Raw genomic sequence first — 19,824 nt, forward strand, 5'->3', positions numbered from 1 at the left:
GCATCATTCATCAAGCATGCTGTGGTTTCCTATAAAGCATCCTAAGTCTTTCTTAAAAGGTCTGCGATATTTTCCTAGTATTACTACTTCTTCCTCTGTAAACATGTACTGCTTGCTTATCAGTTGGAGGTGGCACTATTCTCAATACTACAGAGTCATCTCACAAGCTCCTTTTCCTGAACTGCTGCTGAATATGTTTCATCCTAACTCATACCTGTTGCTGAACTACTGAAACTGGTGACTATATTTGTTCCCTTATGTCTGTGCTGCAGGAGACCAGGTCTTCTTCATCGGTTGTTGTAAATGGGCATATCTTGGTTGACTTTATCAGCACTACATTTGTCTCTTTACAGGGTTTCTTCTGACAAATCATTATCTCACATTGGCTGTGTACTCCCTGTGGCTCTCCTATATAAAGCCTGAGGCTTCCTTAGAAGACATAAAGCCTTCCTTCCTTAGAAGACATACACTGGGAGAAAGAAGTTGGTGTAGATTAATAAACCTGAATGCCCAATAAAGGTCAGCAGAGGTTTCAGCGTTTTCCTTCAATAGGACCACAGGGAATCCGTGGAAGGACAGAGTGGGCATGAAGAGAAGAAAGCACCACATTTCATTACACCTGCTATATATAAGGATGTGAGGCCTTATCACACTTGATACAGTGGCTCTTTACATCTTTACACCCCTTTCCCCAGAAAGTTCCCATTTAACCATCAAATAACCAATATCAGCTTCAGGTAAGGATGGAAGTCATCATTTTCACTTTCTGTAATATGATGATCTCCTGCTGTGGAGCTCCTTCTAGACTAATGCTCTCCAAACAGACTTAATAAGGAAGAGGATATTCCCTGTGCATTATGAAGATTGTGAGAAGAATCCCCTGAAAACTGCTGGTGTTTTAAGGAAATATTTTCCAAATAATACAGCTAGGCAGAAATGTCCTGTTTTGAGTAACTACAAGAATGTTCTCTCTGCAGGGAGATGTGAAGAGCAATTATGTTCCCAAATTTGCAAACATGGATTAGAGAACTGAAAATGTATTTTGCTTTAGAAAGACTTGGTTTGATTCTGTTCAAGAAATACGTGAATATCTGCACTCCTAAAACTGCAAAAATACGATGATTTTAAAAGGTAAATGTGTTTCCAATGCACACATGAAGGCTAGGAATTGTTCAGCATTTTAAGCCTAAAATGTTTGATGGCTTGGTGCTCTTGACATATTTTAATGGCATTGCTGTAACCAGGCAAGATTTATGTCCAGCTCCCTTCGGATATTCCCATTTTTAATCCAAAATTTGTACCTACTTCCAATGGAGTATGTATGATTGACTCTATGTCAAAAAGCAACTCAGTGTTCCTCAGCAGGAGACTGTAGGTTTGAGTGGAGATAACATGGAGTCTCCATTTCCCAGTTCTCAAAACATCATCCCTTCTAGGCACTGACATTACTGGAGGAACTGTATTTCCTAATGTAAACTTTTCTTGCACCTCTGTTTTCTCTTTGGTTCCCTGGTGCAAGTTCCCTGATGCAAAACCCTCTGAGATTTAACAACATTGTAGAGGGAGGCTTTGTAGGCATATATACAGTTTAAATCCCCAGCACACCCTTGTGAGAAGGCTCAGGGGTTGTCTCTCAAATTGGGCACTACAAGATGGAATTACCTGAAATCACATGCTTATGTCAAAAAATGTGAGTCTTTGTCAAAATCAGAATAGCCACACATGCTTCCTGTTGGTTGGATATTTAAATTCTGGTTGATACTACATTTTGTTTCATGCTTTATTAAAAACACCTGAAGGGGAGGGGAGGTAAAACCACTGCTACTGAAATAAATAGTTACTGTCCTGTTACTGGCTTGTGACAGCAGCATTTCTCTTTTCTATAGCTCATATGTGAGGGGCAGGAATGGAAGGCTCTCCTGCTCTTGCCTAGCTATTTTCTGTCAAATTCCTACTGTAAATTTTGTACAATAGATATTTATAACTGCTGTTAGTGCCAACATCATTTTTTGCAGTTACTGCACTTATTTACATTTTAATAGCCAAGTCAATAAAGATTTATCCACCTGCCATCTGAATTTTCCACAAAAGTGGTGAATGCTTAAAAAACCCAGTACCTCCTACAAAATACTCTCCCTCCAAGCATCCTTTAAATGCCTTTATCGTTTTGGGAAACAGTGGGCTATCCATTCAAATAACCAATTCTTACAGTTGTAAGTCAAACCCAGCAGAACCTTGCGGCAATCTTCATGACAAAACTTTTGCATATTACAAAAGCACTTGCTCAGGGACCATTTTTTCTCTTTGTGTTATTAAATGCTGTCCCTTGAATGGCAAAGCGTGGTTTATCACTTTGATATGTCTCAGCTGCACAAACTACATTGTTTCTGTAGCTTGAGGAGATAATTGACGTTGTTTCAATTTTAATGAAGTAAAAGGTATAGTTGGGAGCACTATATTATATAGGGGTGGTGGTGCAGGGAGGGACATGCTGTGCTCCAGTGTTTGTCCCTATGCACACATACCTTCCTCCAAAACATGAGCTTCAGAAAGCAAACCCTGATGGTACTCCCTCCATGCCTGCCCGTGGTCTTGGCACAGCAGTTCAGGCTGCCAAGGTACACGTGCACACTCATTCTGGCCGTGCTTTCTCTGAAGGCAGCCACCCCACAAGCCTTTTATCCCCACTCTGAGGAGGCTGGTGAGACCCATCACTTGCTGCCAGGGCTCCACAGGATCAGCTCCCTTTCTATTCCAAGACTAATACAGTTATTTCCCTGCTGTCCATCCCTCAGTGGATTATGTGGTGGGCTGGTAGATGCAGTGGCGATAACAAGGAGAAGGCTGTCTCTGCAGCTCTGTGCTCTCACCAAGGTGTGCTGCCATCAAGGCCAATCCGGGCCTGGCAGAGACGAGCCAGGTCTGTTCCAGATGAAGCTCAGGGGTCTCAAAGTCATACAGAAGTACAAGGTTTCTGATAACTTTAGGATGGGGTTCAGTGCCCGGATTAGTTTTAGGATGGAGCTCAGATCTGAGGCTGAGGTGAAGACAAGGTTAGGAACCAGGCTCCAGCAGCATCCCAGCTTTGTGACCTGCTCCTGTAAGGTAACATCAAAAAATCCTACTGCCTCAACGCAACCAGTAGGGCTGCCAAAGGGAGGCATGGCAGAGATCTGAAGAGGGATGCCGAGCCTCCCAAATGGATTCAGTGCAGAGCTCTGGCTCTTAGACACAGCCTGCCTCACTCGTATGATCTGGCTGCAATCAAAGCACCGTTAAACCTACATTTCTCGCACTTGCCACGGTCTCCACAGCCTTACAGCTTCAACACAAACAGATTTTCACCATGACACTGAATGACGTTTCCTCCCATACTGGCAATTCCCCATCCAGCTCCCACTCGCTGAGCAGGTCAAGGAACGCCTGCGAGCATCTCCACATGAAAACGGGGCTGCTGGTGTGGGTGTATTTCACTGCATCCCTCAGAACCTCAAGCTTTTCCCCACTCCTTGAACCACTTCAGCAAACCTCGGCCGCCCAACATTCCGCACCCCTCAAGGCTCCCCCCCAAACCCCTCAGTGGCGCACCGAGGGCAGCGCCCCCTGGCAGCAGGCGCAGCGGGCCGGGCCGAGCCCAGCGCTGAGCTCACCGCCCACCGCCCCTCCTCCCTGTTCCCTCCCTCCTCCTCCTCCTCCGGCGCCCAGCCCGCAGCCGGGATCTCAGTATTATGGCATCGAGGAGAATGGAGACCAAACCCGTGATAACGTGTCTGAAAACCCTCCTCATCATCTACTCCTTCGTCTTCTGGGTGAGTGCGGCGCGGCGCGGCGCGGCCACACATCCACCCACCGACCCACCGGCAGGGCCCGGCACCCCCGGGGCGGGCTGCGGGGGGCTCCGCCGCGGTGTCACCGGTGTGCTGTACGGGGACGTAGCTCTGATGAGGTCGGAGTATGTATGTGTATACACACACATATGTGTATATATATATGCACATACACGCATATGTATATAAATCAATTTTTCTGCCTCTTCTGGGGACGAGCAAATACTCCCCGCGGGGGAAAGTTGCGGGGGTCTCCCCGGCTGCCGCCGTGGTCGCCCTCCTCTCTGCCGCCTCTCAGGCCGGCTGGACCGGGAGCGCGGGTCCCCCGCATCCCCGTCGCGCCGCGGGGCCTCCCTCCCGGTCCCCCGAGGCTCGGTCCGGTCTCACCTGGGTGCTGGCTGCCGCCCGCTGTGTCCGCCGCGCTGCGTTTCGTAACCCGGCCCAGGCTCCCGTAACCCATGTTTATGACCCAGATGCATTAATTGAGTTGCAGCACTTGATGGAGGGGGAGCCGGGGGATTTCAGGAGACCCCCGAGGCTGGGGGATTCTGCAACGACCTGGTTACTCAGCAGATCCCGGGCATGAGCAGCGTCTGGTGGCGGCGGTCTGCAGCCTGGGGAGCTTTTCGTGGTACATGGTAACAGCGGCCGATAATGGCCCCACCGTGTACTGATAGAGACCATCATCTGCACATCATCGATAAAACGCGCTGGAGCGGATTTGGCGCTTCTAGCAAGCGATGCTGATTGTGCGTTACTGTTTTAATAGCTTGCCGTGAAAAGTGTCAGTGAAAGGGAGTTAACTCACATTTTCATCACTCTGCTTAAAAAAGCATTCTGAACACAGAATTGCTTATTCATGGCAATAATGTTTTACATCTTAACAGCTAACACAGGACTTTAACTGTTTCAACTGTAATTTCCTAAACTAAGCTTTTTGAAGCAGTGTAACCAAAAGTCATTTTGCTAATCCAGACTTATGGCAGTACCTTTACGTTATCAACCCTCCCAACATTGAACATATCCCCCTTCTTTTTTAATGATTTCGATGGTAACTGCAGCAGATGTGTCTGATGACTGAAATGAATATGAAGCCGGAATCATCTGTTGGGGTTTTTTGCTGGCAAATAGATCCTTTATGCTAGTCTCGAGGTAGGCTGCTAGGTTTATACACTTACCACAATTCCAGTATTTACCCTTTCCAGCCCTCTGTTCTCAACAGATCTATAAGAAACCTCTCTTCTTCCTGTGATTGATGAGCAACTGCAGGAGCTCTGGTGAATTCACGCAATCTTTTCAAATGGCGTCTTTTTAGAAAGTGACCGCTGTATCCTCTGCAGCCTGACTAAACAGAGGACTTAAATCAGCATGCCCGTCGAGCTAGCACATTGCACGAACACTAATCTCATTAAAAAAGAGAGAATTGTATGTGGAGCCAAGCAGCTGGCTAAGGGCATCTGCGCTGTAGGTTGTCATGATGCCAGGCCAGGTTGACAGCTGGGACCTCATAGGCTAAATAACACAGCTGAGCTCCAGTCTGGGCGACAGTGATACATCTGCGCCGCCGGGATGCTCTACTGCAAATTCTTTTCCTCTGAACTGTCTGTCAGGCTCCCCTGCATCCCAGTCTTCTCCAAGGGCATGGCCCAGTTAATGTGGCTCTTCCAGTTACTTAATACCTGACAGCAGTTAGGGTGTTTGTCTGTCCTCTTCATTGAGCCTGGAAAAGGAGGAAGAAATAAATATTTGGAGACAGAATCCTGCAACCATGCAAAAGAGAACAAATTTCTTTTAAATCATTCTTGCTGTTGCATCTGGTTTCCCAAGGCCCCAACCTAGGAAAACCTAGGCAGATCTCATTAGGAGAACACAACAGAGAGCTTGGTAAAGGTCCAGAGTAGTGAACAGCAGACCCTACATCTTCATCAGTGGGTCTTCCTTTCAGCACAGAAGAACAGAATCTATTTTCCATTTTCAGTCCCTTTCTGGGCTTTGAATCAACCCATTTCATATAAATTGGAGCAAGCTGCCCTGAGTAGAGTAGAAACATGGTGTGCCCTGGCCGTATCCTCATTTTCTTTATACAGGCAAGTTTGAGAGCTGAGGGATGCAGAGAGTTGTCTCTTACTTCCTTTCCCACCTTCCTCCCATTATTTTCTGGGGTACTCTTTGTACCCTTACAAGCTGCTGGCTCTGGAGTCACTGTAATTCAGATTGGGTCCCCATGAATCCGCAGAGCTGAAAATATGGGAAGGATTCAATAGGAGGAACTATTACATGCACCCATCTGAATACCAGGAGGAAACCATGCCAGTGCCACAACTGGCCGGTTTGTAGAATTTTATTCTGATGGCTTCCCATGTGTTTTGGAGAGGTTGTAAGCTGATTTCTGAAGGAGAAAACCCTGCATTGTTCAGCTGCAGTTTGTACGGGTTTTCTTCTAGCTGTGGGGAAGGAGTTGCGGTATAACCCAGGGAGGAAAGCCATCCTGTGACAGGAGGTATGTGGTAGAAATCTTTCAGATATATCTGGCCAGGTGGTTATGGATTGTGATGTGAAGGGACAGGGGGAGAAGACGCTTTTTTGAATCCAGTGGGCTGTTTTGAAACATCCAGAAGGACTTCTCTGTGTTTACTCTGTTTATTAAAGAGATAAAAGAAGACAATACAGACTGATTCTGTCATGTGTGATTATTTGTCAGGGTTAAATATGAATTGCATTTGTATCAATGAGTGAGATGTATGTAGATGAAGGCTTTTAGTAGAAGCATTAAATGAGACTCCACTGACTACATGGGAGCTGCAGGGCAGTAATGAAGAGACATGGTTCATTCAAATTTGATACTGTGTAGCCTGTTCTTTTCCAAATAGGTTTTATTTAACGGTATTTGTTATTTTGATAGCTTCCTCTCCTCCCCTTCACCATGCTTCCTGACTTCTTTCCGTAAATGTATCAACACGGTAAAAAAATTCCATAAACTGAGATAACAAGCTTTTTATGTACTCATATGTATTGTTATTCATAGTACACATTAAATGCCTAGGGTTACCACTTTTGGTCCTTAAGGGACATAGTAATAAAAATTCTACAGCCATTTTTTCCCTAATCAGAATTCTGTACTGAATGCATCTGGTTTGTAACTAGCAGATTAAAAAAGGCAATGGAAAGCACTGCTTGGCTGTTAGGTATTTTTATTTTTCTTCTTTTGGGCATCATAAATTGCTTGCATAGAAAATCAAGATATAATCTGTCTTGCTTTTAAGGGAAGATGAATTTTGGATTAGGATTCAAAGTGAATTTTTTGTAGAGGACTAAAACCTTTAAGCACCCTCAGTATCTTACATTTACCTACTTCTTAAGTGAACTTATGTCTTAAAATGTATGTATACTTAACATTTCACTGTAGGCTTTAAAATATATTTTGTTGTCACATTAACAGCCTGTCTCAATGTGTTTTGGAGGAGAGATTTAAGGATGCATGCAGTGGTCCTTAGAGTTATGGGGCTTCAGAAAGTGTGTTTCAACTTCCATGCGAAGCTTGTTGCCCCAAATAGGCACTGTAGCAAAGTGAGTAGCTTCTGATTTTAGACACTGTGGGACACTTGGCTCTCAAATAAATGCTTTGTGTGTGCTGTCCTGCTGGTATGGGTGTTTCTTGCTGTTAATTAATGTAATAAAAGCATATGAGTAGAATTTCCATTCAGATATATTTCAAAGGCGGGTTACTGATCTGAAGAATATCTTCCGACCAAGATCAATATTTTGGATGCTGAATTAGGTTCTTAGAACTTGGCTTGGTTTTTGCTATGTGATATAAACAGAACTAAGATACCTATTTGCAAGAGTAAGAGTTTAGTTTTCCAAGGTTTTATTGCTTGGAAAATGCACCTGTGCATTCTGGTATGACCCCATGGAGGTGAGCAGGTGGCAGGAGGGCCATGGACTAGAGTGCGGTGGAAGCACCACTTGGTTGTGAGGCCTCAGCCAGCACAGTTCTAAAACAGCTTGAAACTGCATGTTTCCATAGCATTGTTCTTTCAGCTATTTTCGCTGGTGGCTTGCATGAATGTGGGTGTGTGGAGGGCAGGGTGGTCAGAAGATGGTCCCATGAAGAACGACGGACTCAGGCCCCCCTCTGGTCAGTAGGCAAGGGCAGAGCTGGCGTTCGATTTGGAGGAGCATCTCCCGCATCTCCCTCTTTTCTCAGGCTTCCTCAAGCAGGACGTCACTGGTGGGGGACAGGCAGCTGCATTGCTCAAGCTGCAGCCATACAGCAGAGGTGGCATTCACCCACCATCTCAGGAGCTCATAAAGCCATTTTCTGGGAAATGCCTGAGACAAAGAGCAGTCGCAGTGGCCTGCTCTGTAACAGAAATTTATGGCTGAACTGCTGACCCATCTTCACATGCAGCCGTTTGAGCTGTACATTTTAATATGGGATTCAATTTTCATGTCCCTTTGAGTTACTGGTGCCATTAGTTAGCTTCATTATGGATGTCCAGCTGGGTTGCTGAAATTACTGTTTTTCTCCCCAGAACTTCTTTGCAGTGCTTCTGCACTGGTTTCAGCATGTGTCTGGTCTTTTTAATAACTTTTGCCATGCTTAAGTTTTTTCTTTTATTTTTCTTAAATATCTGATAGCAGATGGTTTTAAAGGAAGTATTTTGGAAATGGTTTAGCTCTCCCATGTGGCTTAGATTGCTTAATATTTTGGTAGTTCCATTGACTGCAAAGTCATCATTGCTATATTTTTAGAAATAAGTTTTACCATTTGCACATAGTTACCTGGAATCCAGAAATATTACACTCTCAAAAATAAACAATATCCTCATTATGCTGGATTTGGAGTGCTCCGTTGTTTAGGCACAAACTTCATGCAGTTGCCTCCTTAAGTCGGTTGTTTTCTGTTCTGTTTTTCATAATAACATACAAGGAAGATTAAAGATAACTGTGTTTTCTTGTGAGCGTAGCCCCAGGTGAATTCTGTTGGGTAATAAATAACTGGATTAAAAGGGGAAAAAAAAAAAAAAAAGAAGGCTAGATGATGTTTAAAATCACAGCTCCAGATTAAGCTTTCCCTTTTGGGGTACTTACCCAACTTGGCTTACTTTTGTGGGTTTTTTTATCTCATCTGTGATATAAACCCCCTTAATAACAGTCCTGATAGCAGAGAGCCATGCCACCATGCCAGCTCTGCTAAGTGCAAGTAAAGGAAGAAGGTAAAGCTGTGATTTTCCTATACTGTGAAAATCTTCCCTGTGAGGGTGTTGAGGCACTGGCACAGGTTTCCCAGAGAAGCTGTGGCTGCCCCATCCCTGGAAGTGTTCAAGGCCAGGTTGGGCAGGGCTTTGAGCAACCTGGTCTAGTGGAAGGTGTCCCTGACCATGGCAGGGGTTGGATCTAGGTGAGCTTGCAGATCCCTTCCAAACCAAACCATTCTACGATTCTGTAATATAAAGCAGTAATAGACTTTGCTGTTGCTCCTTCTTTTCTTGCTGCTTGTGTAACTATGCTTACATCTTGACAAGGTACCTGCTACACCTTGACCTTGGAATTTGTGTCTGGACAGTTCTCTAGTTTGGGGATGGAATCTTTTTCACTTTAACAGATCAGTTTGGACTGGTGAAGAGGGATAGTAGATGAAGTTATGTTTGGGAAGATGTAGGATGCATTCATAAACAAGCAATGGCAGAAGTCCTTGCTTTTTCGCGAGCGATGGGATAGGGCTGTGGAGGAGTACTGAGGTATGCATAGGAAACACTTCGGCTGTTCAGCCTTCACTCCTGCTCTAAGCAACCAGTTGTGTGGCCTAAACAGTGTAGCTACAAATTCTAGGGAAGGGTTAGTACTTTTCCATGGGAAAGGCAGTAAAGCCCTTTTTCTTAGGTGCTGGTTCATGCCAGCCTTGCTTGTCAGGGAAATGGAGGCAATTATTGTAGGTAAACCAAGGGAATTTAAAGTGGCTCCAAGAATCTGATTTCATCTCTGATTATGTGACTATTTATCAATTCCCTGTTCTGTCAGGGTGGTAAATTAGGCTGCCTAAATTAGTTGTCTCCATCTCTGGATTTTTCTCATCATTTCTTTGGTTGTTGCAACTGTCCTACAAATTTATGTGCCAGTGAGTTAATCGATGAATATCCAGAAAGGTTCTTTGTGCATGTGAGCTTGCAGAAACATCCTCAATCTTTCTCATCCTTTTAAAGTGCAGTGATACTTGTTACAGAAATGCTAGCTTTAAACTGCAATACCAAGTCTGTTCTACATCCACCAAATTGTGGATGAAAATCCTTTTGACCTCAATGTCTTCCAAACCTAGGGGACTGAATCTTCAGAATAAAACACAAGACTCCAGAGGTGACTAAAAGGAGGAGATGACAGTTACTCTAATGCCAGTTTTATTTGCGTGTTGTTATTTCTTTAAGCTCATCATTGTTAATTAGTATTTAATCATCCTTTGGAGAATAGATCCTTCACATCAGTAGAGCAGGCCTCTTTCCATCTTAGATCTCTTTCACTATGGTGGGCAGATGGCTTACATGTTCTGTCTTTATAACAGTTCTGGGTTATGAGAGGGAAACATTTAAATTTCTCTTGTACTAGAGGGACTCTGAAGCATGGCATGCTCATGTCTTACAGGATTAACGTTATTTCATAGCTGAGCTGGTTCTTTGAGCTCTGGGAGTAGGCCACAGGATTTTTAAGAGTGTAATAAAAGAATGGAAGCGATGCTGTTAATTTTTCTGTAATTTCCATGTGGTGCTTTGCAAGATATTTTCCAGATGTTCTTTTTTCATCTATAAGATTCTGGGGACAGTGCTAAAATCCTTCAAAGAAGGAGGCAGCTCTTCTTCCCTCTCAATTTCTCACTTTTCCCATCTCTGGGAATTGCCATGCCGAGTTCAGGTTGTGGCTGGTTACTGTGCAGTGCCCAAGGAGACCCCCGTCTGGAAACTAGGCTGGGTTCACCAGAAGGCAGCAGGACCTGCAGAGCTTCCTGGGCTGGGCAGAAGGCTGAAATTGTGTCTTGTGAACGTTTATTTCTCAGAGTTATTTGCTGTGAACTTTGAGAAAAGGTTGGATTTGGTTTGGGCTGTATGAGGATTTGGATGGATCAGGTTGAAATGTTCTTTTTTAGGTTTTTAGCAGACTTTTAAAGAGTTTATTTGCTAGGATAATGTGATGGTGTTAATAATGATGTAGTGGACTTAATCTGCAAGTCTGTGGGCCTTGAGGCTAGACCTAAGGAAAAGGTTGGCATGCTTATATGGTGCAGCAGAGATGAAGGAGAGAAGAGGAGTGGATTAAACCCTGGAAATATCATAGGAAGAAGACCACTTACATTTCCCTAAAACTGGGAAGTGATAGAAGCCCTGCTGTATGGCCCTTGCAACCACTGAGTGCCTTAATGACTTCAGATAGAAATGAGTGGCTCAGGCCTGCAGATACCATATGACTGAAATTATCAATGAAACTAACAAGATCTTCTGTCTTGTTCCTGACCAAGTTACATGTGCTGCTTCAGAGAATACAGTATATGGGAACACAAATTACACTGACCACCACCAGCAAAGTACATTTACAACTCACCCACAAGAAATTTCTAGCCCACAAGGAATTATTCGTTTTACGAGGACCTAAGCACATTCCCTGCAACTGAATTTCAGCTAGACCAGCGTGATTTCATCCTTTGGTAAGTTTTAAAAACATTTATCTTTAGAATGGAGTTTCCAGTGGGTTGGCCTCCATCTGGCAACAACTTTGAAGTGCTTAGAATAAATTACTTAGCATTTTTGGCAACAGAATGTGAAAAAGTGCTCATTTTGTATGTTTCTAAAAATAAATAGGAGCTATATCAAAATCTGAAGTTTTGGTAGTTTTCTTAGGGATGGAAACTGTTAGTGATTTGGGAAATCCTAAAAAAATGAAGTTTTCAAAGACACAAGGATTTCCTGATTATGCCAGGTAACGTCGTTTTTGTAGGTAGACTTGAAACTTAGGTGAGTTTATGCCATCATGGGTGGTGTCATGGCATATGTTGAATCAGTCCAATTAGGCAGAACCAAGGCTTGCCCTTCTGGAGATCTATGAAGTGTGTTGGCTTCAAAGTCATATCTGGGGCTTGTGGCCCACCCAGAGTTGAAAGCCTGTAACAGAGGTAGGGAACCTTGGGTCTGGGGCTCATGCAGTCTGCAAGGATGTATGCCTGGACTGGGCTTTTTATCCATGTTATAAGATAATGCAAAGGTGAGTGACTGCCTGGGGCTCTCCAAATGCTCTGCTCTGACCTCACCAAAGAAAATGTGAAGGACATTGTATACAGTTTATAGAAATGCATGCAGATTAATTCCAAAAGCTATCTGAGGTGGAAGGATTGCTGCAAATTTCCTCAGGTGAAGGGAAGAGGGGAAGATAACATTATTTCTATTGTGCTCCTTAATAGTCTGCTGGCCAAAGAATTTTCATTACAACTTGCAGTTGCCACCACTGTGTCAAAAGACAATCAAAACACCAGAAATCTATCAGGAAAGCTGTGGCTTTTATTCTTGTAAGAGTAGGTTAAGATAAAGGAGAAGACACTTTCCAGGTATGTATTAAGAGAAGAAAGGATGGAAACTCAATCCTCCGCTATACGCTACACTTCAATAGTGCTTAACATCTGACTGGCTTTAATAAGGCTTGTAGTGATAACATAATTAAGTGCATGTCACTTCTGTTTCTCCTTGAAAACAAAGAGGAAACAAAAATACAGATAGGTTGTTTACCCGCAGTGCTTCAATTCTGATGGCTGCATCTCATCATTGGGATCATTTTTACTGCTGCAGCTCCCCTGTGCTGGATGTAGGATGTGCGCACTGATTGCATATAGAGCGTGATTCAAATTGCCTGCAAAATAATGTTTTATAGGAAACCAGAAGCGGATACTATTGCATGTTTAGAGACTTTTTTTTTTTTTTTAACTTCCTCGTGGTTTCCAGGTCATTGATACTATGTTAGAAATTATTTTTTTGTGCAGCTGCATCTTTGTGTCAGTTGAAGCAGGCCCAGATTGCAGTTGCTAGTTAATACTGAGATCAGTGTATGCATTATCTGGGACTGAGTTTCTCTTTCCGGTAGACTGCTGAGTTAAATTATGCAGGTCAAATGACCTAGAGGCTTAAATTAATTTCTCTTGTCCCAGAGCAACTTGCAGGCCATCTATGCATCACCTGTGGACTTTAGGGGTCTTTTTGTATTCAAGCACAGTTTAAAAGGTCCTGAAGAAAGAACCAGGATCTCAAGATGTCAGGGAGCTGGCTGTCAGGAGTATTTCAATGTTCCTTCCTGGAACACACAAGTCATGCCCTAGTGTATTCCTTGCTGTCTGTTCTCATAAAACAGGGGATGGTGAGAAGGGATGGAGTCAGGACTTACTAATGGGAGGTCACACCTTTAAGACATCAAAGAAGAAGTAGTTTATGAGGATGGCATTATGGGTTTATTTTTGTCATGGCAGTAGGATTGGGGAAGCATACAGCCTTTCTAGGAGGCAGCAAGACCTTGCTGTATCTACTATGTTCAGGATCTTTGTGCAGCTTTCAGAGTGCCGGTGCAGAACTCTCACTGTCAGGATGGGGCAACTTTTCTCTTTGCCCATGGCCTTGTAGACAACTACTTTCTTTCTTAATTTATGGAAAATTACTCCTTTTTTTTTATTTTTCCCCTTTGGTCTCCCTGCTTCAAAGCAGTGTTTTTTGCTGAGCATCGTTCCAGCATGGAGAAATTGGATGAGGCTTTGAGCTACCTGGTCTAATGGAAGGTGTTCCTGCCCATGGGAGGAGGGTTTGAACTAGATGATCTTTAAGCTTCCTTCCAACCCAACCCATTGTATGGTTCCATGAAAGGACCACCCAGTGCCTTCTGTTCACTCACAGTCCTGAGCTCACCTACTCTTGGCCATGTTTACCAGCACACTCACTGGAAAGGCATGCCAGACAGGACCACTGGTCCTTGCTCCATCCAAGGTGGACCCTGCCATAGCCAGGGACCAGCCCTGGGGCAGCTGTGGGGTGGGAAGTCCCATGGAGCTCACCAGCCCATGAAATTACAAGCTGCAGGAGATGTGCTGGACCAAGCAGTGTGGTAAATAAACCAAGTGTTTCACCCAGCAATTGCATTATTTTCAACTGAAACCAGAAACAAAAATAAACCCTCCCACTTCCAGGAGGGTTGTGTTTTGTAAGCAATGGCTAGTTGCTTTCTGATGTGAAAGATGGCTGTACTTAAAATAGGTACCTCTGTGGGAGAGAGAATTTTCACCTAGTGAAATTGTGCAGAACAATATGGAAAAGTTGCCTCAGTTTCTGTGAGCTGGCAAGACACACATGGGATACTTATGCAGAGAAACAGAGAAATACAAAACAAACCCGGTCCCTGTAGGGAAACCTGAGCATGCTGCACCATAGCTATTTTTTAACAGAAGTATCAGATTTAGTGTTCCCTCCCCCCTCACTTGCTGGCCTCAGAGTGCCAGGGGACCAGACAGGATTAATCCGTGTACCCTGAAGAATATCCAGTATTAAAAGCAAGGAGCTGGGCTGTTTTGTACAACAGAGCAATCTCTTCAAGATGAAGGATATAACCAAGCCCCAACCACTTAGTTGATTTATTCTTTTAATTTCATGAGGTGCTTGGCTTTGCAGTTTCATGTTGGAGTTAAACCAAAATGACTTCCTATTTTTTCCAGCACCATCAAATATGTAAAGTACGTAAGATGGCAGACCTCTAAATCTGAAGGACATCAAGAAGAATTTCATGCTAAGTCTTTGCTCTTAGGCAATCTGTCATATATAATGATATAAAAATGAGAGCCACCTCATTAGTGAGAAACATTTAACCAGTTTTTCTTCTAGTACCATTCACCAGTTGATCAGTTGTGCACCCAAGTCCAAGTCTACGTGGCAGTAACATTAGCCTTTGGAAAGCATATTTTCTCTATATTGTATGTTAGTGCTACACTGGTAAGAAAAATGATATGATATAAAAAAGACATTTTAAGATTAATTAAATCAGCTGAGGTTGATGAGTACATATGGGTGGACTGAGTTTGCTCTGCTTAAAATCAGTGAGAATCATAGATGACCAGACTGTTTTATGCAGTCAGCTCATTGTGTTTTAAACTCACCTGTGCTTAATATTCAGGTTCAGTGAAACAGAAGGTTGTTCTGGTTTGGAACCCACAGAATTCCCATAGAGTTGTGATTGATAAGGTCTGTCACTCATTCTTGTGCTGGCTATCTCGGAAGAATAAACTTTTTTTCCCTTTCTCTGTCAAGACAGAAAACTTGTCAAGTTCTGCCTCCTATCTCTATACTTGCTTTGGTTGCCCTTCTGCTTTTGCAGCGCAACATCATTTCACAAGAAGATGGCTGCTCCTCCATGGTGGTGGTTCCATTACTCCAAAAGAGGTAGAATTACCTTTAAAATTTTGCAGCTGCTATAGACACAAAGCCTAAACTAAAGAACATGAGAGCAAAAGACCCACTATGTAGATGTGATTATGAGGTAGTGTGCTGTGGGATCACACGTGAGTCAGCTGGTGGATGAATGAATGCTGAGTATTATGGCCAGAATCAGAAGGCATGTCAGAGTGCACGTTGTTTGGATTAAATTCTGGAAAAAATGGGGCCTGGCTGTTTCCTGTATGTTAATATGGTGGGGTTTTTACATTGACAGTTGTGTATTGTGTTTTCTCTGTTCTTTAAATGCTGTTGTCCTTAAGAAGCATTGTGTAAATACTCATGGGAAAAAAAGATGTTTGGATTTATTTAACAGTGATAGTCCTTCAAAAGTAATAGTTGTCATGCCCATTTTATAGACAGGCACTGATGTAAGTCAAGCAATATGTCTAAGGAACAGCTGTGTCAAATTTGGCACAGCTGTTAATCAGTTATTTTAAGTCCCTGACTGTAATAACTACTACATTGTAGCACTCACATAGACATCTTACTTCAATTGCCGAAACAGCAAGCTGAAATAAAAATTGCATTTTACCTACTGTTAAGGTAGCTTGTAGAGTATGGGAGTATTTCTGTGAAGTCTAATGAATACTGCTGTTGGAAGGAGCAGCTGGCTTTATCTGAACCATGAAATTAGTAGACCATCATGTTCTTTATTCTGGAGTTGCATGCAGAATGCACTGGGAAAAGCATTTCAGGTTGCCCAATATGTTGCAAGAGGGATCAGAGCTACCAGTGCATGACAACTGGCCCCCAGGTGAGTGGGCTTTCACAGCTGGGAATGATCCAGGCAACTTTCCTGACTTCATAGATCAGGCAAGCCCTTTTGTGGGGGAAAAAATAACCCAAATCCCCTCATGCAGAGTATAAGAGGGCATAGGTTTCCTTCAAGGAAGTAGGTGCACATTTCTGTAGGTGGATATCCACCTCTGTTTTGAAAGATCATTTAGCTTGGGAGCAAGCATGTTGGCCTCAAAGGAGGGAAACTCGATGTGCCTGCTTAAGAATGTCTTCCTCATCCTCTTTGTGCTAAGTGTCAGTGATTTGTTATCTCCATAGTATATACCAAATGTGGCAGGCAAGACAGAGTTTAAATGCTGACCTCTAGAACAAGCTAGTTTTCTTACTTTTACTGTGCTTTGTGGTATGGAGAAGGATGTTGCTAACATGGAGCTCTGGTTAAACACTAGTATGCAGAATTTTGTGATTAGTGGATTCTGCCACATTTTCTAACTGAGGTTGTCAAGTGATCCTAGCAATTAGACTGACCTCTTAGCTAAAGAAGGATTTCTCTCTAATTTATTCGTGCAGTGGATTCTGTGACAGCTGCAAAGAGTTATTAGCAGTTTTCTTTGCTAAATTTTAATTGAACAGCTACAAAGTACAGTCTATGTGGGGATGGCAGCTCTCAGAAGTCTCTTTTAGCACAGGAAAAGTACACTAACATCTACCAGGGTGAGGTTGAGTTGTGCTGGAAAGAACAGAGTGGGCTTCCCAAGCTGCCATTTAAGGCTAGAATAAGTTGTGAGGATTTCAAGTCACTTAATAGAGGAAGCATCTAGTCTGGGGACTTCTTCAAGAAGAAGGGGCTTTGTTCATGCTGACAGCCTACACTGTAGCCCATAGTGTAGGTCTTTGCTCTCTATACACAGCCCAGTGAGGCCCTTCTGGAAGAAGTTAATGCTGCCTGCCCTTGGCTTTGTGTCAGTTAAATTAAGTGTTTTTACTAGCCATAGATTAAGCTGGTGTTGTTTGGTGGGTGTAGGTGGGGACAGCTCACGGGGAAAGAAGTGACCATTCACCAGCATCTTGAGTCTGAGTGGCTTTAAGTGAATGACAGACTGGTTTTCTTCTGATGGTCCCTGTGCAGTTTTATCCTAACTCTTGCAATGGCTATTACTCAGCTGATCAGGCTGCGAGCAGAGCAGAGGAATTTAGAGCAGTCACTGTTTTGTTCTTATCCTCTTGCATGATCTGATGAACAAGAGGGGAAAGGGCTCATCAGGGACTCAGCAAAATGTCATTAATTTCTCTGCCATTCCTGGACATTGCTACCTCAATAAAAGAGAATTTTCAGGTAAGCTACAGCATGATTTCTGTTTCCCACTTCTTCTCCATATGTGGTATCATGCAGAGACAGAGACTGGCCTGTGTGGCTCAGCTCATGTTTTGGTATCTTTTATCACCTTATATGGCGCCGTTTAAATTACACTTTTCAAATGGTAAATTACAAGTTCCTTAGGAAAGACTCCTTAATGCAATTTTGCTGGTAGTTCATTTCATCCTTTTAGTGTAAGTAGTATCAGTCTAGTAGCTAGTGGGGCTGCCTGCTAAGTAGTAACAGATGGCCCATGCTAGCTAGGACAGGAAAGATCATAGGGGTGGGAGCCAGTGTTATCTACGTATGTATTTTGGATTGCATTGTGAGTATTTCCCAGGAGGGAGCACAGCTGGCACTGGAATTGTGGAAACCTGATTTTTGGCATTCTTTATTCCAAGTCTTGGCATACTTGAAAATCAACATATGTGGTTCATGTTGGGATATATCAATGATATTGAAATTATACATCTTCTTGGATAAAATTGCTGCGCTTGCTGGTTTTCTGCCCTTTTTTGACTTATCCTCTAATCAAAAGCACTGTGTGAGAAAGTACACAGAAGACAGCAGCCCATTTCATGATGTAATCTTTCTTCCGTTTACACTTTAACACAGAATAGCTTTAAAATGTAGTAACTAATGCAAAACTAAAGAAAGAAAACCAGAATTAGTTGTAGACATTTCAGACCTGCTAGCTTTGCTCCTGCACTAAAATGTTTAGGCACCTTGATGGGCAGAAGGCTAAAGAGAAGAGTATACATCAGAAAATGGCTGCTTTGCAGAGTTCCTCTTCTAGAGCCATCTCTTATTAATGCCGGGCTGGCAGCATCCTCTGTACTCTGCCTTGGTGTTCATTTGTAGTAGTAGGCACATCTCTAAGAGAGAGGGAAAAAGCATGGATGAAGAAAGCTGTGATCTTAAACATAGTCTGTGGAGGTAAATCTTTGATTCTGGTAAGGTGGCTAAGGCTTAGGCACAACCGCTGAAGTTAGAATTTGCTTTGTGTACTGCATTATGTTGTTTGTTTGTCAAGGTGGCAGCAGGCAAAGGCCAAGAGACCCTAGATGCAGCTGTGTGATTGTGATTTGGTAGATCGGGCCTTTCAGAGGGCTCTTAATATACAGATTATGATCTGTCTCCTCTTGGCGCTAAGAAAACACATATCTGGGAGGCAGGAAACTGTCCCTTTTCACATTAATAAAAATGTGAAAAACTTCAAATTCCCTGTCAGACATGGGAAAATCTTTGTTTTGTGGTTTGTTGGGTTGTCTTGTTTATTTGTTTGGGGTTGGTTTGGGTTTTGTTGTGGTTTGGTTTTTTTATTATTTTGTTTTGTTGTGGGTTTTTTTGGTATTTTTTTGTATATGTTTTGTTTGTTTGTTTGTTTTTCTGTTGTTGTCCTAGGAGAGTGCAGTTTAGAAGATAACATTTCATTCAGTTCTCCCCCTGGCACAGTTTGAACTTAAATCCTTTACCTTCCCCCTGGATGGACAGACACTAAGCTGTCTTTGCTTCATGTAAGGTAACTAGAGCTTATGTGAACCATGGGACAATGTAATGTTTTGACTTCTTTTCTCAACAGTAGGGTGATAACCTGTAGTAGATAAAACACATTACAAGTGCCCAGAGAATGATGTGGAAGATTAACTAAGGTGATCTTGTCGGGCTGAGACTTTATCCTTGGGCATCTGAGCAAGGAGAAAACACTTCTCCTCAGCCTGACCTGGAAGCATTTGTCTCACAACTTGGCTTATTAAAGTTGCACTTTCCTAGTGCTGCATCACTGCAGTGACAGTAGTTTCTGCCGTCTTAACATCTGTCTTTTGAGCATAAGCAGAAAAAGTGGCAATGCGTTATGAAAAGATCCATGAGGCTGCCTCTGAATTGCTCTGGGAGAGAAGAGGAAATCAAGTAAGGCAGTGGAAACTGCTCCTCTCCCCTTGCTCCACATACACAGACACTTGAATCTGGAGTAAAGCCAAATTCTGCATGGGCTTACTTAGAAGCTTTTCTGGTCATACAAGAAATAGGGATAAATATCTCTTGCCAAATTAACACGGGACTTCTTATTTTGGAAACTGCCTTCCCTACATTTAAAGCATCTATTGCCTCATTTGGTATTAAAGTAAAATCATTGTTCCACTATGTGTTTGTGAACTCATTTTCTTCTGTAGAAAGTAATCTTCCTTGAAGCAGTCACTTCAGCTTAGAGAACTGAATAGCTTTCATGACTGTAGTGACCATACTGTCTTCTGCTGAGTTTCCAAGGAATGGCTGAGATACTTCAGAAATTTCTCTTCCTTCTGTATCTCCCCTCTTTCAGTTTAAAGCCATTACCTTGTCCTCTCACTACCTCCCGTTTTAAAAAAGTCCCTCTTCAGTTTTTTTGTAGGCCCCCTTT

General features: G+C 43.0%; 1 protein-coding gene across 1 annotated transcript in view; it reads left to right on the forward strand.

Moving 5' to 3' along the window:
- Nucleotides 1–3,662: 3,662 nt before the first annotated feature.
- Nucleotides 3,663–19,824, forward strand: part of TSPAN7 (tetraspanin 7) — a 92,168-nt gene continuing 76,006 nt past the window's right edge. Inside the window, exon 1 of the mRNA XM_062624099.1 lies at nt 3,663–3,809. Coding sequence (XP_062480083.1) covers nt 3,729–3,809 — 81 coding nt within the window. The 5' untranslated portion in view covers nt 3,663–3,728. The remainder of the gene's footprint in view (nt 3,810–19,824) is intronic.

The sequence above is a fragment of the Pezoporus occidentalis genome, unplaced genomic scaffold (genome assembly GCF_034315485.1).
Source record: "Pezoporus occidentalis ecotype Australia unplaced genomic scaffold, CSIRO_AGI_Poc_V1 ctg261, whole genome shotgun sequence".
Classification (NCBI taxonomy): domain Eukaryota; kingdom Metazoa; phylum Chordata; class Aves; order Psittaciformes; family Psittacidae; genus Pezoporus; species Pezoporus occidentalis.